Source organism: Oncorhynchus mykiss, chromosome 9, assembly GCF_057628025.1.
Source record: "Oncorhynchus mykiss isolate SJ-2025 chromosome 9, ASM5762802v1, whole genome shotgun sequence".
In the NCBI taxonomy this organism is placed as follows: domain Eukaryota; kingdom Metazoa; phylum Chordata; class Actinopteri; order Salmoniformes; family Salmonidae; genus Oncorhynchus; species Oncorhynchus mykiss.
The window spans coordinates 29,902,750-29,927,770 of record NC_143030.1 but is presented as its reverse complement, the minus strand read 5'-3'; the positions used below and the strand labels follow the sequence as shown (position 1 = coordinate 29,927,770).

Here is a 25,021-nt window from a genome sequence, read left to right as displayed (position 1 = left end):
CCCACCACCCGCCAACCCCTCTTTTTTTATGCTACTGCTACTCTCTTTTCATCACATATGCATAGTCACTTTAACCATATCTACATGTACATACTACCTCAATAAGCCTGACTAACAGGTGTCTGTATATAGCATTGCTACTGTTATTTTCAAATGTCTTTTTACAGTTTTTTTATTTCTTTACTTACCCACACACACACACACACACACACACTTTTTTTCTACTTTTCACTATTGGTTAGAGCCTGTAAGTAAGCATTTCACTGTTGTATTCGGCGCACGTGACAAATAAACTTTGATTTGATTTGAATCTAATTGGTGCATTATCGCTGATGCGACCACACTCGGGTTTCCCTTCTGAACCAGCTTCGCTTTGTATACGTTTTTGTTTTCTTGTGTATGTGTGTCTCAAGTGAGATGGAACATGCGGTATAGTATCCTTACAAACAACAACCATAACCACTGCCATAAGTGAAACAACAACAACGAGCACAGAACACTATTCTGCCAACACCCTGACCCTCTTCAGCGAGAGACAGCTTTGATATCATTGGGATAAAAAAAGATTCTGAAGGGTTTTGGAAAGAGCCTGGAGGAGTTTAACACTGCTGGAACCCCATGAAACACTACTGTCTGCTTCCAAACCCTGAACCGGGCGAATAAGAAAAGGCAGAAAGCAACCCTAGCTCTGTCGAGGCTTTCGATGCAATGATTGTGAAAGTAATGGGGTCAGAGTTCGCTTCACGAGTTGCCAAGGCATCGTTCGGCTGAGGAAAAGGGGTCAGGGGTACAGGGACGTGCGTGGATTGCCGTAGCCTCTTGTTCTGTTTCAGCTTGCTTCAGGCTAGACGGTTTGGCTCGGAGAGCCAGAAAAGCATGGCGTGTGAGAAAGTATCAACCCACGGTTCTCGAGGTATAGGAAAAGCCAAATGGATGTCCTGCTGGCAGTCAGAAAAGTGTTTTGGAGAAAACGCAAAACATCAGGCCTCATTTAGTCTCGTAGATTGAAAAACAGACCCACTGCGGTATAAGGATGTCTCCCCCAAAAATAATTCCACTCTCTGTATATCTCACACACACACACACACACACACACACACACACACACACACACACACACACACACACACACACACACACACACACACACCCACCCTTTGGGCTTTCGTGTTTCTCCTGAGGCTTGTTATCTCTCAGTGTCCTTGGGATTTGAGACTATCACCAGGCAGTCTGTGCAGAGCTCCAAATAACCACCCAACACAAGGCATAAGAGAGAGTACACTTTTATCCATACAAAACAGAAAGCCCCTACCAAAACAATACAGCACAATCTGGAGATGTTCCCTCTTTACATTACACCATGCAGAGATTCCCAGACAGTAAAAAAAACAAACTTAATGAATAAATGCAAAGAGGAGGGAATATTCCAATTCTAGTTACCCATCGGGGAAACACAGTATACATAACACTTCATTGAAATAAATAATCCCCACTGTCAATTATATAAACACACAATTGTTTTCATTGTGGTTGCTATTGCAGCAAACGAATCACAATGGTTTGTAATGTCAGCTGTTTAAAGTATACAGTGTGTCCTAGTGAAGTGATTTTGTTAAGGTCAGATTTGGCCCATTTGAATATCTTAAATATAGATGTGCATTTTCAGAGATGCATCTTCCTCCTTCCAAGGAGGCCCACTGCCGTGTCTCTCTCCCTTGGCATCGGTTCTTATTAGAAGTCACAGCTCCATAATCTGCACTGGAACTGTCCATATATCAATAATGCTTTGATCTATGAATGTTATTATACAGGGCTTAATTTATGGGGAAGTGTGTGAGAGCAGACAATCTTATGCAAACACGCAGCTAGCATTGGCTCCCATCCGTAAGTAACTAAAATAAATCAGCTATCTCTCTCGCTCTTTCCCTTGCTCTTTCTCTCTCTCTCTCTCTCTCTCTCTCTCTTTCCCTCTTCTTCTCTCTCCTCAAGGCATGACACGCTGGTGCGTGTGAACATTACTTTTATCGCCCTTTTCTCCCTCTCTCTCTTTCATATGCTCTCTCTCTCTCGGTCTCTGTTTTGCTCTCTCTGTCACTGTCATTCTACAGTATCTCTGTCTCTCTCTGTCTCTCTCTGTCTCTCTCTCTGTCTCTCTCTCTCTCTCTCTCTCTCTCTCTCTCTCTCTCTAGCTCAGGGATAGTGTCATCATTAGTTGTCATTCTGAAGTCAGGCAGTCAAGCATGGCCTGAGTGAGTGTGATCAGGGACAAGGAGGGGTTTAATTGTGAACTGTCTGCGATGGAAATTAAATATCTCTTGAGAAATAATGGGAACGGATTAGGCCAGGGCCAAGGGTCAAGAGTGGCTATCCTGGCAGCCATTGACTCCATGCCGAAGCACCCTGCTGAAGAGCCAACTTAGTGTGTGTATGTGCGCAGTTAGGTGGAGACCATGAAGCCTACATAAACACGGTTGGTTTTCTACAGCACGTGCATTCATACAATGGCGATTTATTGATTGCCTCATTGCTCACTGATTTTGAAAGTCAAGTTATGGATTTAGAGTAAGCGTTCTATTCCATGGCTCTTTATGCACTGTGTTTAGGAGCAATTGTATTTGGCAGTTAAGGATGGAGCGAGGCGTTTTGAGCGGCTGTTGACATACACCCGCTAGGCTATTAGTAAATCATGCACATGAATGTTGAACTTCATACCAGACATATTCACATTTTTCACTAGTCTAGACTTCCAACGGAGAAATCCCCAGTAGGGAATTGCATGTATAGGACATTCATTTGAGTAGTCGATGTCTCTGAGGAAAATTGATTTGTGTATTTCCTCTACAAAGCAGATGCTCAAATGGACGATTGTAATGCATATTTTTCATACACTTTTAGTACTATACTGAACAAAAATATAAACGCAACATGCAATCATTTCAACGATTTTACTGAGTTACATACAGTTCATATAAGGGAATCAGTCAATTGAAATTCATTAGGCCCTGATCTATGGATTTCACATGACTGGGCAGGGGCACAGCCATGGGTGGGGCTGGGAGGGCATAGGCCCACCCACTTGGGAGCCAAGCCCACCCACTGGGGAGCCAGGCCCAGCCAATCCATAATGAGTTTTTCCCCAGAAAAAGGAAATACTCCTCCCCTTCATCAGCTGTTCGCACGGTTGGTCTCAGACGATCCCACAGGTGAAGAAGCCATATGTGAGGTTCTGGGCATGCGTGGTTACACGCAGTTGTGAGGCCGGGTGGACGTACTGCCAAATTTTCTGAAATGATGTTGGAGGTGGCTTATGGTAGAGAAATTAATATTCAATTTTCTGGCAAAATCTCTGGTGGATATTCTTGCAGTCAGCATGACGATTGCACGCTCCCTCAACTTGAGACATCTGTGGCATTGTGTTGTGTGACAAAGGTGGACCTGTATAATGATCATGCTGTTTAATCAGCTTACTGATATGCCACACCTTTCAGGTGGATGGATTATATTGGCAAGGGATAACGATTAGGGCATTTTCGAAAAATAAGCTTTTTGTGGGATCTTTTATTTCAGCTTATGAAACATGGGACCAACACTTTACATGTTAGGTTTATATTGTCTTCAGTTATACATATGCTGATACTACTACCACTACCACTACTACTACTACTACTACTACTACAACAACAACAACAATAACCCAATATGCATGTGCGTCAGACTGTATTGGAACCAGGGTCTCCTGTGTGCCACAAGACTAGGCATTCTAATGCAAATCTTCAGGTCTCGTGCAAGGTTACTAATCACGTGAGTGTGGTTCACGTAAGCACCTCAGTTAAACAAAGCACCAGGTTTACATGTGGTCTAATAACATGTCTTTGTCTGTGTTCTTCCAGATCCATGACTGTGGGGACAATGAGGGGACCCAGGCCAGCCTAAGCTGTGGTAGACCAACCAGAGGCTTCAGGAGAGGAAGGGGTTAATGCCATTGGAGTCATGAACACACCCTGCTGTCCATGTAACACCAGACAGCTCTGACACACTCCTCCTCAGTGCTCTCTCTACCTCCCCTTTTCCCCCCTTTCCCAAAAACAACATCTCTGAACACGTACAGACTGACAGTATCTCTTGCCACAAAATTGACTTAGTTTTCCTAAAAAGCTATATCTGGATTCCAAGGACTGGGATTTCTATTTGGAGTAAGGAGTTTAGTTGAGGGACGGCACGTTGTGTGTAAAATTATCGGAATTCCCCCTGCCAGTCCACCGTCCTCGTTTTTCCCTGTGAGTCCCAGAGGCACCAACCAATGGAGAGACGCAGAAGAGAGACCGGATAAAACAGCAGAGAAATAGAGCAAATCCAGAGAGAACTGCTGAATCGGCAGGGTAGGAATCTGGAATTGGGTCCTGTGAGGGTTTTGCTTCTCCCACACTTTCCCCAGCCTAGAGAACTCTCCTTAGCGAGTACCAGACGTAACAACCATTATTTACACTTAAAAAACAAACAAAAACGACAACGACAGCTGCAACTACGCTAGGCCGAGCTACGTCCCTGTGTGGAGGATTTGAACCAATAGGAAGACGATAGGGATTTAGGATTGGGATCACAACCATGACGAGGGGGTTGAGGTTTCCCGCGTGGCCCCTGGCGTTCCTCAGTCTGCTGGTGACGACCCGGGCGCTGGAGTTCGGCGGGGCCCCCGGCCAGTGGGCCCGCTACGGGCGTTGGGAGGCAGGCTCGGTGGGCGAGCTGAGCTTCAGTCTGAAGACCAATATCAGCAAGGCCCTGGTGCTCTACCTGGACGACGGCGGCAACTGCGACTTCATGGAGCTGCTGATCGCCGGCGGGCGCCTCCAGCTGCGCTTCGCCATCCACTGCGCTGAACCCGCCACCTTACACATGGAAACCCGGGTCAACGATGACCGCTGGCACATGGTGCTCCTCACACGCAACTTCCGCGAGACCCTGCTCATGGTGGACGGCGAGACCAAGGTGGCGGAGGTCAAGTCCAAGCGGAAGGAGATGGCGGTGGTCAGTGACCTGTTTGTGGGCGGCATCCCGCCCGACGTGCGCCTCTCAGCCCTTACGTCCAGCACGGTGAAGTACGAGCCCCCATTCCTGGGCCTGATCTCCAACCTGAAGGTGGGTGAGATGCCCCCTACCCTGCTCAACAGCCAGGGCATCCAGAGTGACCTGGAGTATCTGTGCACCAAGCAGAACCCCTGCTTCAACGGAGGCTTCTGCTCCATCCAGTATGGCGAGGTGCACTGTGACTGCACACACACCCGCTACAAGGGAAAGTACTGCAAGGAAGGTGAGACCATGACCTGGCTGACTAGCTAATACCAGTTGTTTCGAATGCTCCTTTTTAGCATGGTTCCAGCAACTGTGGTGAATGCATAACCGGGACATCTCAGTCCATGTTGGTTTGGCTCGGCTCAGTACTAGGAAAAAACCCTTAGCATAATATAGGTAAGAGGCAAGCTTGCTAATATAGTGTACTGTCATCCTCTTCTTCAAAGCAGTGCAAAGCAAGCAAGCCCCCAGTGCTAATGTGTATGTATTATTCTAATGTAGACTTACCTTTGACCTTTGGAAGGAACCCATACTACACTCGTAGAAAAAAGGATTCCAAAGTTTTTTGGGGCGTTCTCCATAGGAGAACCCTCTGTGGAAAGGGTTCTAAATGGAATCCAAAAAGGTTCTATCTGGAACCAAAAAGGTTTATTCAAAGGGCTCTCATTTACATTTTAATCATTTAGCAGACATTCTTATACAGTTAGGCGGGACAACCAAATAAAACAGGCATAGAAAGTACATTTTACCAGTAGAGTCAGAGATAGAAGAGGGGAGGGGTCAATGCAGGTGCTGGTTTGATTTTATAAAAATTTAATTGGGGGGTGGGGGTCGAGGTGAGGAGGATTATTTAAGAAACTGATTGAAAAGGTAGAATTTCAGATGTTTTCGGGAAGATGGGCAGGGACTCTGCTGTCCTAGCTTCAGGGGAAGCAGATTCCACCATTGGGGTGCCAGGAGAGAGAAGAGCTTGGACTGGGCTGAGCGTGAGCTGCCCTCCCTTAGGGGGGGGGGGGGGGGGAGGCAAAGAGCAAAGTTCCCTCAAATTGTTTTCATTACTGAGCAAATATCAGGTCTGCTGAGCGCAAATTCTATGAAACTTCCAGCACGTGTTTATCATAAACACTGAGGCTGGACCCGCTTTAAGTTAGTTTTAACAGTGGTCAAGTAGGCTACTCTGACTACTACCGTCAAAAGCAATGGAGAAAATGCATCCCATAACATTTTAACATGGAAATAGCTGTTCTATCATTCAGTCTATTGAAGCAGCCAATGTGTGGTGTTCAGTGTAGCCTACATTTCATTAGACTTTTGAAAAAAGCATGCAGGGGTTGACATTAACCTGTTTATCCACTGAAGGAGGTGACTGAAAATGTTGTTTGATGCAAGAAACCACTTTCAAAATAAAATGCATCATTATTCCCATACCATTATTACAGAGAATCAGACAAATTATGCTACCCTCTGCCCATTGGCTACTTAGGTTATTCAAGCCTGTCTCAAAATATAACACTGCCCCTTTAAGACAAAAAAAACTCTCTTGTTTTGTGCTTTTCTAGGAAACAATCACTCCCCCATTGCTGACTACAAATGATCAACAACGGTCCTAATAACTCACTAACTAGCAAAGGATATGAACACATGTACAAATGTGCCCGTCTCTACATTTAGCTCTCGCTTTGAACTCTAAACAAGTTAATAAACAGATCACTGATCATTTCGAATCCCACCGTACCTTCTCCGCTGTGCAATCTGGTTTCCGAGCTGGTCACGGGTGCACCACAGCCACGCTCAAGGTACTAAACGATATCATAACCGCCATCGATAAAAGAGAGTACTGTGCAGCCGTATTCATCGACCTGGCCAAAGCTTTCAAATCTGTCAATCACCACATTCTTATCGGCAAACTCAATAGTCTTGGTTTCTCAAATGACTGCCTCGCCTGGTTCACCAACTACTTCTCAGACAGAGTCCAGTGTGTCAAATCGGAGGGCCTGTTGTCCGGACCTCTGGAAGTCTCTATGGGGGTACCACATGATTCTCGGGCCGACTCTTTTCTCTGTATATATCAAAGATGTCGCTCTTGCTGCGGGTGATTCCCTGATCCACCTCTATGCAGACGACACCATTCTGTATACATCTGGCCCTTTGGATACTGTATTAACTAACCTCCAAATGAGCTTTGATGCCATACAACACTCCTTCCGTGGCCTCCAACTGCTCTTAAACGCAAGTAAAACCAAATGCATGCTTTTCAACTGTTAGCTGCCCGCACCCGCCCGTCCGACTAGAATCACTACCCTGGACGGTTCTGAACTAGAATATGTGGACAACTACAAATACCTAGGTGTCTGGCTAGACTGTAAACTCTCCTTCCAGACTTATATTAAACATCTCCAATCCAAAATCAAATCTAGAATCGGCTTTCTATTTCGCAACAAAGCCTCCTTCACTCATGTCGCCAAACTTACCCTAGTAAAATTGCTTATCCTACATAATCCTCGACTTTGGCGATGTCATCTACAAAATAGCTTCCAATACTCTACTCAGACTGCATCCAGTTTGCTATCACAGTGCCATCCGTTTTGTTACCAAAGCCCCTTATACCACCCACCAGTGCGACCTGTATGCTCTAGTCGGCTGGCCCTCACTACATATTTGTCGCCATTCCCACTGGCTCCAGGTCATCTATAAGTCTATGCTAGGTAAGGCTCCGCCTTATCTCAGCTCACTGGTCATGATAGCACAACCTACCATTAGCACGCGCTCCAGCAGGTATATCTCACTGGTCATCCTCAAAGCCAACACCTCTTTGGCTGCCTTTCCTTCCAGTTCTCTGCTGCCAGTGACTGGAATGAATTGCAAAAATCGCTGAAGCTGGAGACTTATATTTCCCTCACTATCTTTAAACATCATCTGAGCAGCTAACCGATGGCTGCAGCTGTACATAGCCCATCTGTAAATAGCCCACCCAATCTACCTGCCTCATCCCCATATGTTTTTTATGTACTTTTCTGCTCTTTTGCACAGCAGTATCTCTACTTGCACATCATCATCTGCTCATTTATCACTCCAGTGTTAATCTGCTAAATTGTAATTACTTCGCTACTATGGCCTATTTATTGCCTACCTCCTCATGGCATTTGCACTCACTTTACATAGACTTTCTTTTTTTCTATTGTGTTATTGACTGTACGCTTGTTTATTCCATGTGTAACTCTGTGTTATTGTTTGTGTCGCATTGCTTTTCTTTATCTTGGCCAGGTCGCAGTTGTAAATGAGAACTTGTTCTCAACTAGCTTACCTGGTTAAATAAAGGTGAAATAAAAATGTATAAAATGTTAAAAACAAGCGCGACCGCTCATGCTGTAAACACAGTCCAGTTCAAAGTGAATTGCACAGATCCATATATGGCGATGGTGTATTTGCATATAGGCCTGCTGTAGCTCTGATTGGTTATGGCGCACTGGTCTGTGGAGAGTCCAGGCCTGAGTCATACATGTCAATGCAATAGAATCTTAATCCGATGCGTTCTGCCTACAACAACATCACTTGCATAGTTAGTTTTGCCTACTAAGTCTTGCATAGTTTGTTTTGGTATGTTGCATTAAATATTGAGGGTTGATTCGATCACAATTCCCACAGTAAAGGGAAACGTTGATAGCATTAACTAACGGGGAAAACTCTGAACTTCACTCTACTTTCTAATCTCGTGCTTTTCTGCCCACACTGATATTTATAATGCGCGGAAGTCCCAGGGGAGCTCCGCCCCAGTGCACAGCTTTGAGTGAACATTGGCCAAGAGACCTGAGGTAGCAGAACAGAGTTCTCGGGTTGGGGTGTAGGGTTTGAGCATGAATGCTTGTAGTGGATGCAAGCTTCGACTGTAAGCCAGTGGAGTGAGTGGAGGAGCGGGGAGACATCAGAGAACTTGGGAAGGTTGAGAACCAGGTGTGCTGCAGTGTTCTGGATAAGTTGCAGGGGTTTGATGGCACAAGCGCGGAACCCAGCTAGCAGTGTGTTGCAATAGTCCAGAAGGGAGAGGACAAGTACCTGGATTAGGACCTGTGCCGCTTGCTGTCTAAGGTATTGTCATAGTCAGATGTTGTAGAGCATGAACCTGCAGGAGTGAGTCACTGCTTTGATGTTTGCAGAGAACGTCAGGGTGTTGTCCAGGGTCACGACAAGGTTCTTTGCGCTCCGGGAGGGAGACACTGTGGAGTTGTCAACCGTGATGGAGAGGTCTTTGAGCAGACAGGCCTTCCCTGGGAGGAAGAGCAGAGCCGTCTTGTTGAGCTTGAGGTGGTGGGCCGCCATTCACGTTGAGATATCTGCCAGGCATGCAGAGATGCGTGTAGCCACCTGGGAGTCAGAAGGGGGGAAAGAGAAAAGTAGTTGAGTGTCATCTGCATAGCAATGATAGGAGAGACCATGTGTGGATATGACGGAGCCAAGTGACTTGGTGTACAGAGAGAAGAGGATGGGGCCTAGAACCGAGCCCTGGGGGACACCAATAGCGAGAGTATATACACAGATCCTCTCCACGTCACCTGGTAGGGGCGACCTTTGCTCACAGCCGAAGAACCCTTTTAGGTTCTATACACTGTAGCACCTTTCTAAGAGTGGAAGCTAGTGACTCACACTTTGAGAGCAGGCCCGTGTGTGATGTCTATATTGTGGGAGAATGTATTGTGGAATATAGGCCATTCTTCTCTTGGCACAGACAGAGATGAGTGTGATAAATGAACAGAAACAGATGGAATGGAGATTCTCATCCTTTTGTTCTCTGGAGAAGGAGGTCGGGGAAACATGGCGCAGGTGCACGATACAGGCTGTTGCAGCTATTTCTCTGTCAAAGTTCCCATCGTTTAACTGATGAAGGAGATGGTTGTTTTGTAGCATTTGATTTAGACATTTTACTGTGATTTTTTTTTTGTTGCAATTTATGCTTTATTTGATAGAGGAGAGATGGTGGGAAAGAGTTTTTGCTGAAATAGCAGTGGGACAGATTTGAACCCATGCTGCAGCGGTCCATGTGTTCCAGAGGCAGTGGTTTAGACTGTGAGACCACTGTAGGCCACAAGATTAGAAATGTTTTGGATGTTGGTGTTGTAATGTATGGCCTATATTTGCGATTAGTAAAGCTATGCATATTAACATGGCGGGATGTAAGAAGCAAAGGTAAATGTTTACACGTAGCCCCCTTTTCCCTCTCTCGCTTACCCTGTCTCTCCATCGCTTCTCTCTCTCTCTCCTCCATCCCCCAAATGTAATTTCTCCCCCTCTGTTGCTCTCTGCACTCACCGCCATTTGCTTTTGGAATCTGTTCCTCTCCTGTCAGCTTATGTCAAACTCTGTTGACTGTAAATCTCTGCCGCTCCTATCTCTGACACATCTCATCAAATGAATTATCTGTGTTTTCCCTCTCCTCTGTTTCTCTTCTCTGTTATTTCTCTCTCTCTCTCTGTTCATCCTGCAGCGATTCCTCTACCCACCTGGTATCTCTTCTCTCTCTTCAAGCTATCTCTGCTCTCCATCTCTCTCACCCCCACCCCTTCCGCCTTTCTCTCTCACTCATTCTCTCACTCCCACCACTTATCTTTTCCTCACCTTTACCCGCGGTCAGCATTTCCAGATCCCCCCCCATTCCCCTATCTCGCTCTCTTTCTCACTATCTCTCTCCCTCTGTCCGCCGCTCCCTTGCGCTCCCTTGCACCACTTATCTACCTCTCCCTTCACCCTGTCTGTATCTCCGCCTCTTTCTTTCTTGCTCTGTTTCTCATTCTGTATGCATCCGTCTGTGTCGTTGGCATTTGTACAACTTTCTTTGTTCGTTTGCATTTCCAAACAGAAGTGTTTATACATATTGTATGTGTATATTATATGTGTAGCCATTTCACTACTAACACTAAACAAGCCTGAATTTCCCCACTGTTCTTGACATTATTATTATTATATTCAGAAAGCTAACTGCTATAATCAATGGGGCACAGAACACCTCCAATGTACAATATTATGAAATGCCCTGTAATTTGGGAGATCAGGTAAACTGTAGCCAGCATGTGTTAACCATATTTTTTTGGGGGTATAAGTTTATCAGAGATGAGCTTCACCAGAGATGATGCATTGGATGTTTCAAGTAATGAGGATGTGGCAACTGCATCAAAAATACATCTAGTCTGTGCGGCCGCTGAAGTTGTCATTTTTGGAGATCTGAAGTAGGGCTACATGAAAGTCAGCATTTAGGCTGTCATTAATATTATAGTAGTAGTCCGTCAAATCAAAGTCATCAAAATGTGCAGGTTTTCACTCTCCGACCACAATGTGTTTGATGAACTGTTAGTGTGTGTGTGGAATTGACCAACCTCATAAGCACACACACACAAAGACCCACTTTTTTCATCTCTTGCTAGAGGAGGGCTCTGTCTTTGCTGTTTGCCAAGACCTCGAGAATTTCAAAGGCAACCACTGCTGGTCTGGTCTGGGCACTGGTCCGACAGTCCCCGCTCCCTCTCTTCCCCCTTAACCTCTATCAGTTTTTCTATTTCTCCATCCCTTTAATTTCTACCTTTCTCTCTCTCTCTCTCTCTCTCTCTCTCTCTCTCTCTCTCTCTCTCTCTCTCTCTCTCTGCTCTGTGTTAGATTGCTTGTGTGTGGTTGCTGAGAGCAGATACAGCCTGGCTCTTGGCTAAATTGAGAGCAGAATACCAATGTGATGCCACTGTGACTGCAGGAAACATTTGTCCTTTTGAAATAGAGTGAGGAAAAAGAGATGGGGTAGAGACGGAGATAGAGGAAGGGAGGGATAAATATGAGAGAGAGAGAGAGAGATTCATTGGGTCTGTGTTAATTTATTTCAGAGCTGTTCTTTGGTTTGAGCAATGTAAATTGGGTCATTACTCCTTAGCACCAGGGCAGTTGTGTATTTGTTCCTTTTATCTAACACGCTGGTGAAAATGTAAAGGTCTCTCTTTCCCTCTTTTTAGTTGGTTTAAGACATGTAATGGCTTTCCTAACCAAGGCAATTTCTGGCTGTGTTAGCTCGGCTGTGAAAATAAGCCATGTCAATGAACTGCTTCCAGAGTTTGTTTTATTTTATTTTTAAAAATGTAACCTTTATTTACTATTGGGTACTGAAGGGAATTTAGCAGAAATACAGAAGGAAACGTGTCAACACACTTGTATCTTCCCAGAGGTTCATATGTTCACATTTCAACAGATGGAAAACGCAGTAAATAGGTTAACATTTCCTGAAGAGGAGATAACGTTGATTGATTTTGTGTTGTGCTATATTTTTCTCCAGTCAGCTAATGATCAAGAATATGTGTCGGGAATAGAAAAAAAGGAATCGACCTATAACAAAAGTTCACGTTTCAGAAAGTTTATTGAGCGGGAGAATGGAGAAAAGGGGGTGGTTGGCTCTGCTGCCATCATCAACAGTCCCATTGGTACCTTAGAACTGTGCTATTATTTCCCTCTTCCTTCCTGTCAGTGCATCTTACTTGAGCTCCAGGTCTGGAAGCCGCCGAGCTTTGATGTAGTTGTCAGAAGATACCAGAGAGAATGTGGGCTGACACAAAGAAATGTCTTTCAAGTCGGAGAGGAGGAATGGAACGAAGAAGGAAAAGCATTTTGATACTCATAAAACCATATAATACTCTTACATGTAATAAGTTCTGTTTCTAGCGCGCACGCACGTTCATTGGCCTTCCTGGTAACCAATGATTTTCCGGCGTTTCGAGCATCGGGGAGGTTCTAATTTAAAAGGGGCTGCGTGTCACCTGTACGGGCTGTTGTTTTTATAATTGATGATGACCCTGGCCTTTCTCCAGTATCGGCCCCATCGGCAGCGCCAGCTCTTTGGAGTCCTCACTCTCACTACGGTTATTAGAGGTTAAATGAGCTATGGCAAAATGGCCGCCCCGATATTAATACCTTCCCTCCATTTCCCATAACTGACCTAGAGAAAGAAAGAAGCGTCCTATGTATAGGCCCTTAGCTATAGTGGAGGGAGAGCCTGCTAGATATTGTAATACGTAAACTGACCCCCCCCCCCCGTATATTGACCCCCCCTCGCACCTATCAGAAGATGATCATCATTAAATCTGCCATTTGTTTCCTCAATCAATGATAATGTGGAATATAGTATCTGTTTAAGACGCAGGATCCATAGACGGTCAGGCCGGTTGTGTCACATTTCAAGGTTTGTTCGCTCGATAATCAAAGGGTGTTGCTGTAATTGCAAAATATGAAATCCTATTTGTTGTCTGCTGAAGTGAAACAGATTATGGCCTTGCATTAAGTGCCTGTGCGTTGTCAGAGTGGGGGAAAGGAAGTGTCTGGGGGATTATTGTGCAATTTCCATAGATGTCATTAGCATTATGTTTATAGATTCATGGTCAAATGCAAATTGGCAGGAGATGAGCTATATTTACCATTTCATTAGTCAAAAGGAAATACTCTATCTGAGTTGAGAAAAGTTTTTGTGAGAACAATATTGGAGGATATACAAAAATAGAATTCATCTAAACATAACAGTTTTTTGAAAACGTAGCTTGCCCAAAAGAATATGGGGTAAATTGAGATCAGGGATGGGGTAGAGTAAGAGTGGGTTGTGGTGTCCTGTGACCGTGGGCGAGGGTGCTGATAGGTCAAAGTTTCATTCATTGAATGGGGTCCGGTATATTGTATATCTTAAATGTATGCCTACATTCGGATCTACTCTAGATCGCTCTCTGTTCAGTAGCACTTCCGTTGCCTGGCGACTCAAACTGAATTATTCCGCTGCTCTATCATTCGCTACATACCTCAGTCTGAGACTGCCATCCTTCAAGTTATTTGTGGTGACTTCAAAATGAGGGGTGTTTGTACAAAGAAAAGTCAACAGCGATTGGATCATCTCTAACCAATCAGATTATCAGCCGGTGACACATTTTTTTAAAAAGAATTATGCTTTGGCCTAGCACATCAGTGTCTGGGCCCAATCAGAAGGTCTAGAATGATTTTCAATTCTAGAACTCATCGGGGAGGTGCTCAGGTTCAGACTCACTTCAGAGAAGAAACTAACGTCCATGGGCGTTGGCGTAGCGTTTGGCCGGAGCAAGAGTCTGAGTAACCAATCAACCTCGTCAAGTGTCATTCAGTAAAAAAAAATGTCATCCCTTGCTGCTGCATCGAATGGACTTCTTCTCTTCTCTCCAGAACCTCAAGGGGGGCTTTAGATCACTGCTTGTTTTTTCGTCTGTACACACAGGGTTTGATGATGTCTGCTCAGTGCATTTAAATTGTTACAATCTTGAGTTCATATATGCATGGAACATTGTACAAATACTATGCATATTATGCGTAACACTGACTAAATGTAATCATCGTTTGTATGGGGTATGGTGGCCATAGGCTCAACATACCCCAAGGCAAACATTTAGGTATAGGACCTGATATTGTAGCTTATGGAGACCCCTACTGATGTAAAAAGTAATAAAACATAAAAATGAAATGATCTACTTTGGTTTAGATCCAAGCATCACGGAACTTATACCACCATAAATTAATTTGATTTTGTGAAAAATAGCTTTTTGGACCTATCTTGCTTATCACTTTTTCCATGTAGTTTCTTCCTCCACAGACTCCATTAAATGATATCCTCTTCCTAAGTATTTGGACACACAATTCATTGTGTCTATGGTTTCCTAGAAACAAGGGTTGGCTTCACTCTTTCAACTTACCACACTCATCCCTAGACTAGAGCAATGTGTAGTTTCTAACTATAGTCCAAATTGCCCCATATCTTCAAAGAAAACATCAATGACATCTTAAACAACAGGAGGACAATTCAATTTCCACTTGACTAAAACATCCTCACAGTAAATGACACACCAAGCCAAAAAATGTAGTCTAAATCGCAGTAAATTCCAATATCCAGCCCATTCTCCAGCTGTATAGCTCTAACACAATCCAGAGGAGGCAGGTTGAGACAGCAGGCGGGAGGCCCTACTCCAGTTGGCAAGCTTTGTAGTAGGGAATCAAAAACAGCATCTTCGCTTGTTAACACTCAATTCGGTCTCATCACTTTCAACAATACGGCAGGACTTGGGTCCCTGAGGAGCCCTGGAGGTAACAGCCACGGCCCATGCGCATCGGGGAGGCAAACCCCTTTTACCATGCTGCCACAACCTGGAGGTAGCGGTATAGCAGCTACGCAGCATGCAGGCAGAAGAAACCGTTCATGCTTGTTACAATAAAACACTGCTTCTGTTAGCCTTCAGGAATCTGTTTTTGAAGTGATTTTGAAGAGATACTGATTTATTTGAATGGCTAGTTGTACACATATTGATGCACAGTATATTAAGCTGCATTTTAGGAGTGCAAAGGGCACACTAACCCTACAGTAGCTGTGACCACCCACAACTTTCAACTACTTATGAAAATGGGCCTGTACTCATATTTACCCTCTACTGTACTTGAAACGCAGCACAAAAAGTGGAAAATAGCGCCTAATAATCCAGAATTCAAACGAAAATCTCTGCTGTTGTTCCAAATTTGGCCCAGGTGGTGAGGGGATCGGAGGCGAGGGGGTCTCCATGGAAACATGGCGAGGGACAGAGGTAAAAAAAAAACGAGGACGTTGAGACTCATACATCACTGTAATAATTGCGCTGTACCCCCACCAGCAACGGCAGGAAGCCCTCGTCGAATGATTGATGAACTCCCAATTAACTTGTCCTGTATACATAAATAAATGTGTCGCTAATGAGCAGGGATTCAGACCTCTATCCTGCATAGCAGCCAGACAGGAGCTAGATGCTCCCTAATAACCTTATCACCGTTGTCAGCCATCTCCTTCCTTGTCTTTTGTCTCTGACGGGAACAAGGCTCTGGCTAAAATGAGAATCCCACTGTCCGATTTCCCCAGAGCCAGTTAGATAATGTCTAATGAAGTCCTATATCTGACCTTCCATTCCGCCCACTCTCAGATGGTGAAGTCTCTTTTGGCTCTGTCTGGTTGCTGGGATCTGGGATGCGTTACATAACGGTGTATTTCACTACAGTAGGAATAGGACGTTGGTTGGGCGGGTGCAGTTGTGTTGACTGCTTGGAGCTCTGGGCTCTGTTTTGTAAATGAGCATGCAGCGGTGGCGGTTATCTCTTAGCGTCGTCATCGTCTCATAGACTTCAGGGCGATTATCCTCCCCCCGTTCTCCTCTACAATCCCACAATCCCCAGATCTCTCTTCATGTGTGGTTATAGCCAGGGGAGCCCCGCCACGACAAGAGCCCACACCGAAAGGTGCCGCTTGTGACCCGCTGTTTAATTAAAAGGATGAGCGATGCTCCTCTGCCACCCGCGACCTTCTTCCCCACAGAGGGGTGCCGCTGAGCTGGCTTTGCCCTGCCGAAGCTCACCCTTGGGCAGGAAAGAAATCGCACACATCCAGGGAGTCTGTGGGGAGAGTGGAGCGGATCAGGCCGGATATCCTGCTCATTCCAGAGGAAAGTAGTATGCGACTAGATGGAGAGGATGAACAACCCTGCAATGCTGTTCTCTGCACCTTTTTTTCCCCTCTCCGTATCTATATTTCTTTCCTTTCTCTCTCTCCATCTTAATCTCCTCCTCTCTCCCTCCACAGCTCATGCATTTTTCCTCTCCCCTGGACAGAGAGATGGAGACCGACTCCTCTCCTGCTTGGCCTCCTGATAGATTCCCAGCGTCCTCAAACAGACGGGAATGTGAAAGCCCTGTTCTGTGGAGGTGCAATGCTTTGATCAAGGCCTGCGCGGTTGATTCTCTATACGCTTTATCTCTTTTTCTGTAGCCTCTTGTTCTTCACTCTGTGTGATTTCTGTCTCTGCTGATTCTCTCTCTCTCCGCCAATCCCAGCCTCGTAACATTCCCAAAGCGTATCCCGTGAAAACGTCTCCAGATGAGAGACTGGCTTAATTCTCCTAATCCCCTAATTCCCCTCCTCTTATTCGCACCGTCTGAATACATTTATGCAGGTATCTTCTCCCTTTTTTTCCCGACACACAAAGCATTAATAGATTAAAACGCAAGGTTAAGTTGCCCGACTCGAAAGCGGCATCTTCATGCGCACTTAGGTGTATGTTTTTGACTCGTAAGTCTTTCCCGCGCTTGTCTGACAAAGGCAGCGTTCAGGCAACCGAAGCGCAAGTGTTGATGTAATGTTTCCAACCAGCTGCCTTGCTCCTCTCCCAGATGAGCTGTTACCTCCTTTTTTTTATGCCCAGAGCCAGAATGGCTGTGCACAAGCAATTAAAGCAGCCCTCTTTCCCCACTGTCAGTCTGCGACTGGGTGGGGCGGGGAGGGGGGGGAGGGGGGGGGGGGGAGGGGGGAGGGGGGAAATGAGGCGCTGCAATAAGTCCGCCTCGCACGTCCCCGTCACACGTGTCACTTCCCATTCATCCCCATTATGGGTCAGGACGTGACAAGACACAAAATGGAGTCTTTCAAGTAAGCCTTTTTTTCTTTCTTCCAAAGACTGAGTTGGGTTAGTTTCATGTCTCATCATGTCAGTACTGATTTATAATGATCTGCTGCGAGAGACATTATTTTTTCACCTATTCATAGGGGAATTTGTACATTCTCACTAAGATGTGATCTAAAGCTTAAAATGGAGTAGAACTGTCGAAACAATATTACTCAAGTGTATACTGTACTTATCGATCTTAAACTTCAGCTTTAAACTTAAACCTTTAAACTTAAACCTCGGTTTATGCATAATAGATATGGGGGATTTTACAACCACTTCACGGAGTGACCTGCATTTTAACATACTCTTAGCGATGTTATAAAATATATATTTTTTGATGGAGACGGCAAATATCGATCTGTGTTCTTCAATGGCTCGTTCAAACGACACCTCAACATAGTCTCTCAGTACCGAACGACAGTTGTGTTCAGTGGCGGGTGATTTTATATCCATGGATTTCTGTGCTTCCACTGAAAGCACTAACTTAATTAGTCTTGATTTTTTACAGTGACAGTCTCCCAACTCTTTGTGAGGACTGTTAATTAACTGACTCAAAGCCCCTCCCTAAGGACGGAGGCCTGGAGAATAGCTGGATGATATTATCAGAGACAGAGGGCAATTCCATGATAACGGAATTGAGCTGAGACTCCGATTTTTCACATAAAAATGTATGCCAAGCAAAAACCATTGATTTCAAAGTTGAACCATGCACAATGACTACTTTTAGCAATTTACACAGAACATTTTACAAAAACACATTTAGTGGAATAACTGTGCAGAATTTGGTAACAGAATTTCAAAAAAATCTCCCTCAGATTATGTGACCGCATTTTCCAAAACTCTGTTAAATATCTGCACTGAATTAAGATTAAAAGATGGCTGCAGAAAAAATGGGGTGTCAGCTATGACATGACCCCTTGATTTAGAAACATATTTTTGAGTTATGGAACTACATCGAGTGAAGTGGATTTACACTCTAACAGAATTGCGGTAAAAATGGGTCCATTCTCTTCATGGTGATGTATCCTAAATATGTATACAAAGGTAGAAATATGCTAAATTAGTTTATTAGGAGTATTATTATACTACAGTACAAAACTCAGCAAAAAAAGAAGCGTCCTCTCACTGTCAACTGCAAACTTAACATGTGTACATATTTCTATGAACATAACAAGATTCATAAACTGAACAAGTTACACAGACATGTGACTAACAGAAATGGAATAATGTGTCCCTGAACAAAGGGGGGGTCAAAAATAAAAGTAACAATCAGTATCTGGTGTGGCCACCAGCTGCATTAAGTACTGCAGTGCATCTCCTCCTCATGGACTGTTTTCACACTCGCTTTGACCACCAGATGACAGAAAGAGAAAGAAAACAGTTATGAGCTGAACGTAACCGTATACCAGTGGAAGGGAGAACTTTAGCAGGTGACCCAACGGTAGTTTGTGACTACTATAATCTCCCATAGGAGCCAATTCAATTTCAGTAATGGGGTTACTGATTGTTCAGAAGTTCTGTCATCAATTTGATAACAGAATTTTGAGTTTTAATCACTTAACAATTCATAAACCAAATTGATATAAGTCAAAACTCTATTGTACTTGTTACTATTGTGAACTTTTATGAGGGAGAGAAATATCTTAAAGATACTGTTTTGTGGGTTTTTGGTAAGTCACAGAGCAATGTTTCTTAAACTTACACAAAGCAAATTATTCATGCAAAACTAAATATATGTTGATATTAGCTTGTAGTGGTCTTCAACATGATTGTGTTTTGATGAATTTCCAATAACTTTCATGACCTTTTCTAGTAGATGCTTTTCTAAGATCCATGTTCCATCTGTTTGGCCAGATATCAAATCCTTTGCTAATTACTAATATTTAAGATATAAAATGGGTGAAGCGTGTATTTAAAAAAAAAAAAGTTTCTTAGCTTTCATTTGACACTCAATTTGATGTGTTCCTATGAACGTCACATGTTGGTGTTTTTATAGGTCCTTTTACATGGAAATGCCCAGGAGTGAAACGTGTTCACTACTTCTATATTGGGCCCAGCTCAGACTTGTTAGATTGTTATTGCCTTGGTGGGAAAGTCACCGTGGAGAGAACTTCCCACTCGTCGTCCTCCGGGAAAATATAATAACACTGATAGAAACAGGTGCTGCTTGAATTTCTCAGATTGAAATGTAATTTCAATAAATAGATATTCTAGTTCTTTATTGTACAACATTTCATTTGTATCATGTTAATCATATAGTCTGTGTACTATGTAGGGTCAGTATAGGCCTACCACTGTCTGTCTCTGTAGTACACTGTATTTCAATTGTGGAAGAGACACTGCCTTACACTCCCTCATGTTAACAGCAACATGTTATTTCACTTGAGCAACTTCAGTCTCAATCACACTGAGTTTATCGAGTCCCCGCACCGTGACTCTTTGGGGAGTCAACTTTAGCTTTGCTTTTTGCTCCGTTTGTTTCCTTGACTCCGGGGGTGTTAGTCTCTCTCTATTTGACGCTGATCCTGGAGAGGGAGACTCTTATAAGAGATGTTGGGGAGCCATCCTGTACTGTTAGTCTCTGTCCACCAGACGCCAATGTCTCACCTCAGGGGCCTCGCTAGGCCCTGTTGCGGCATGCCATTTGTTTGACTGATAACGCATCGGTGACCCCCGCGGCCTCTCTCCCGGAAACAACATCTTTGTGCAGAAAGAGACCTGTTCAGAAGAGGAGGATGGAGAGGGAGTGGGGACAGGAAACGGTGGATGAGAGGGAGGGTGGAGGCATCGGAGCGTGGGAGAGTGATGGTGATACTTCCTCACCGAGGAGCTTAAAGACAGTGTCTCGACATCCCTCCCTCCCTTCATCCCTCCCGCCGTCCTTCAAACACCTGTGGGCTGTGCTTCAAAAAAGCATTGTAATCTTCTCTTCCCATCCTACCACCCCAGGGCCAAACTCTCTAACGCCTCTGGTACAATATCGATGTATGTCGAGGAAGTTTGCGAGACTCCCCATGGTGTTCCATAACCCCCTGCTGATAGCACAGTGTGTAACAGAGAAGCCAATGTCTGTATGTACAGGTGCTAGCCCATGATTATAATCAGCCATTTATACAGGGACGCCTTAACTCTCGACTTGGGTCCTTTTTAAAAAAAACGAGCCCTCTGAGTCCACCTGAAGGAAACAGTAGGGCCTTTTAAAAAAAAAAAACATCTGAGGGCAGAGGAGGCATTATTTAACGATCTCCGGGGGATTTAACCAGTGTTCTGTTAGTTCCGTTTTTGTCATTTAACATATGCTCTTATCCAGAGCAATTAGGGTTAAGTGCCTTGCTCAAGGGCACATCAACAGTTCCCCCCCCCCACCTAATCGGCTCGGGGATTCAAACCAGTAACCTTTCAGTTACTGGCCCAACGTTCTTAACCGCTAGGATACCTGCCACCGTGTTCTTTATTATAGTTATTTATTTATTTACGAAACAGACGGGACCACCCATGGTGTTTAATATAGCAGGCTGTGACACCCAATTACATGGAAATTAGGCTTGATTTCTGATGTATCTGCTGTTCTGGTGTCCCCTACGTTACTCGCTCTTTCCGCCAGCGGCTCATCAGAACTCCTCACCATGGTGCTGGAGACAGACAGACTTGAAATATTTGATGACGTAAGGAATACGAGCGTCATCTTATTTTCCACCATCGGAAATTTGACTCAGGCAAGAACGAGGCTTATCGCACACCCGCGGTAGCCTACTCTGACATGGTCCGCTCTATATTTTTTCCTGAAGGCTTCCAATTTGCGGGGGAAGTAAAATAGGGGATTTCACAAAAATGTAGTCTTGATTCCTTCCTCTCGTCGGTGGCTAAGCTGAGATTGAACTCTTCGTGTTCTCTGCATGTGAGAAACCAGCCTATTAGCTTTGTAGACCGCCCACACCGGCTTCCATGTTAAAACACACATTCCCTTAGTAAGACATGCCACTGTGTACACACAAACAAGATGGCTGCCTTGATTGAGCCAGTGGGTCTGATAAGGAGAGTGAAGGAGTCAGTCAAGATTCTTCATTGGAGCTGATGCTGTCACAGGGAGAGGCACATCGATCTTTGCGTCCACAGTCTTCGAGGGAGAAGTGACTAGAGGGAGAGCCAGGGAAGGGCTGATGGAGTCTGGAGGAGAGAGAGAGCGAGGGCGAGAGAGAGAGGGATGGCATTGGAAAGAGAGGGGTAGAGGGAGGTAGACTACTGACAAAGAAGACTAATTTAGGTTGATTGGGCGGTCGGTCGCTGCGCACCATAATCACCTCTTGGGGGGGCGGCAGGATCTCTGAATACCTCGACAATAGGCCTCGTCTTCTGATGAATTGCCCAGGCGATATTTGTCAGGAAAAATGAAACAGCTTGAGGGAGCATGCTGGGAATGCAGAGGGGCAGCGCATATCGTCAATCAGAACACACATGTAGGAGGAAGTGCCAGCCAAACCGGTCTCCTTTGTAGCGAGTCCTTAACCGAGAGGGGAGGGGTGGAGGGATTTCCACTGGCCCTCCCCATGCATCAGTTTAGCGACAGATGGAGGGGATTATTTAGAAGGAGAGAACAAGGAATAGGTGAGAGGAGAGGATTCTCTCCGATGTGACTGGCTCCCTTCCTCCTCTCCCTCTATCTCTTTCCCTTCGACAGCCTTCATTGATGTTGTAGAGCACAAGCTGTGGCCTTCACAAAGATGATTCCAGCAGCGCCGTAAATACCAGGATAAACAATAGCTTTGTACCATCCGTGATGCATAAACAATACCCAGATTATACCAAATGAAGGAATAATTATGCCTCTCTTGATATCCCGTCTCTCCATTTTTGAGTAGTCATCAAAATACATACACCCCCTTCATTATCCTCGCCATCTTTCTGGGCGAAACGCCTTTATCGCTGAATTTCCATAATCACACAAACAGTTGACTCACATCCTTCAATGTTGCACGCTGCAGATTGAGAGGTAAATATTTATTCAACATCTTCTCATTATAGGGCCTCTGTGTCTATCAGTAAGCTAAGGCAGGACAGGCAGTAATTACAAATGTGATTGGGAGTGGGACAGGATGGGATGATACTAATGATGGCAGAGGCTCTACCTTCCCACATGATAAAATACTATAGTGTACTATGGTTAAATACTATAGTATTCATTGTAGCGTTTTCAAAACATTACGGTAGTATTTACTGTAGTGTTGCAGACATGAAGATATGTAGATATGCATATTCTTGGTACCATTTGAAAGGAAACACTTTGAAGTTTATGGAAATGTGAAAGGAATGTAGTAGAATATAACACAATAGATCTGGTAAAAGATAATACAAAGAAAAAACTACCGTTCTTTTGTATTTTTTCTGCACCATCTTTTAAATGCAAGAGAGGCCATAATGTATTATTCCAGCCTAGGTACGATTTAGATTTTGGCCACTAGATGGCAGCAGTGTATGTGCAAAGTTTTAGACTGATCCAATGAACCATTGTATTTCTTTCAACATTTTGTGTCAAGACTGCCCAAATGTGCCTAATTTGTTAATTAATAAATATTCATGTTCAAAGTTGTGCACTCTCCTCAAACAATATAATTGTATTATTTCACTGTAGTAGCTGCTGTAAATTGGACAGTGCAGTTAGATTAACAAGAATTTACGCTTTCTGCCAAAATCAGATATGTCTATGTCCTGGGAAATGTTCTTGTCACTTACAACCTCATGCTAATCGCATTAGCCTACGTTAGCTCAACTGTCCCGTGAACTTACAACATCCAATTTGGTAGGCGATTTTCATTTTGAGAGTCAAAACCTGTGAAAAATGGTAAAAGGAAAATAATTGAAATCAGACAAAAATAATTATAGTTTATAATTCCCTACACATGTGCTAGCGCACAAACACGTTTACACCCACCGGTGCTCAGCCGGTAGTTAACATACTTCTTTCTCACCATCGCTCAGAGGATACAGGTGTGATCACTAAGGGCAATTTGCTCGACTGCGCCCCTTTTCAAGTTGCATAACCGTCTGTGACCAAATGACTGTGTGGGGACCTCCTAGCAAAAAAATATATTTAAAAAAAAACGAGAGCAGAGAAAAAGAGAGAGATAGGGTGGCAACAATCAAACTTTGCCCCCAGCGCTTGAAGGGGCTTCCCTACATATAGAGAGAGTTTAGATTGACCTCCATCTGACCTGCATACATGAGTGATCAAAGTATAAATTCAGTAGTAAAAAATCTGTAGTATATACTATAGTGATTACTGTAGTGTTTTTGCAGACTGTAGTATTTACTGTGGTATTTACTGTAGTGTTTTTGCAGACTGTAGTATTTACTGTGGTATTTACTGTAGTGTTTTTGCAGACTGTAGTATTTTTTTTGTTTTGTTATCTTTGACGTCGCAGTGGGGGCTTTGTCCTTGAGGAAAACGACTGGACAAAATACTAAAAGAGCACATTTTCCATAACCGGTAAGTAGGACTGAGGGCTGAATGGATAGTTCAGCGCTTCTGCTCTTGTCTATAACTATGGTTTCTCACTAATGGGTGGCACAAATTGGGATATGGGAGGAGGGGAATGGGCAGGGTATACAGTATATACTTTAGTAACTACTGTAGTGTTTTTACGGACATTGATGTAGTATTTACTGTTTGGTTTTTGAGGACTTTATTGTAGTGTTTTGCAGTCTGTAGTATTTACTATAAAGTATTATAGTACTACACATGATCGCGGTATACTACAGTGTGTACTATAGTATACTACAGTTTACCACTGTATTCTATAGTATGTGCTGTAGTATTCTATAGTAAACTGTAGTGATCTTTTAATGTGGGTTATCTCTGTCCAACGTCCTGCTGAGACTGAGGCTGTCCTAATATGGACACCCGTGGATTGGTTTCACATGGACAGGGATTTGGGGCCCATGAATTTAAATACACATGTTTACTGTACCGACATGGGAGCAGTCGTTCATGAGATGACGTGGTTCATCTCATTATGTGTGAGGGCTTGCCAAGTTTTACTGTGGACATATGGCTTCCTACTGTATGTGATTTGGTTGCCAGATGTTATGTCCTTCGTCACTGTATTGGGCCTTATAGTTTTTATTGTATGATTTATCGTAAATACAAAGTTATGACAATGAACATAAACCCTGTTCCACACCATTGGCTCTTGGTTTAGGTTCTTAGTGCTTTGTTATTTTTGCTACATTTTTATATTTCTTTTCTTTTGTCCAGTGTTTAATGCCTTGGAATTAATTTAAAGTCTAACCAAAATAGCACACAGGTCACGCAACAATACGAGTCATCGTTTTAGTGGGTAAAATGGGACTATGAATGACGATGAGTTCGTTCAAGGGAAACAGAGGGAAGAGCGAAAAAGAGGGGAAGGAAGGAAAACAGCCCCGGGGAATTGTTTCACTCAGCACTTGGTCTGATCAGCCTTACA

At 44.0% G+C, this 25,021-nt stretch overlaps 1 protein-coding gene across 13 annotated transcripts in view; it reads left to right on the top strand.

Annotated features, from left to right (window-relative positions):
- nrxn2b (neurexin 2b) overlaps positions 1 to 25,021 on the top strand; it is a 1,005,166-nt gene that overhangs the window by 91,723 nt on the left and 888,422 nt on the right. For 12 of the 13 annotated variants that reach the window (XM_090183934.1, XM_036987703.2, XM_036987702.2 and 9 more), the window contains exon 2: positions 3,891 to 5,308. In XM_090183934.1, the coding sequence (XP_090040060.1) occupies positions 4,606 to 5,308 (703 nt within the window). In that variant the 5' untranslated portion in view covers positions 3,891 to 4,605. Of the gene's footprint in view, positions 1 to 2,115; positions 2,471 to 3,890; positions 5,309 to 25,021 lie in introns of those variants that run through there. The other variant, XM_090183929.1, reaches the window with a different exon arrangement.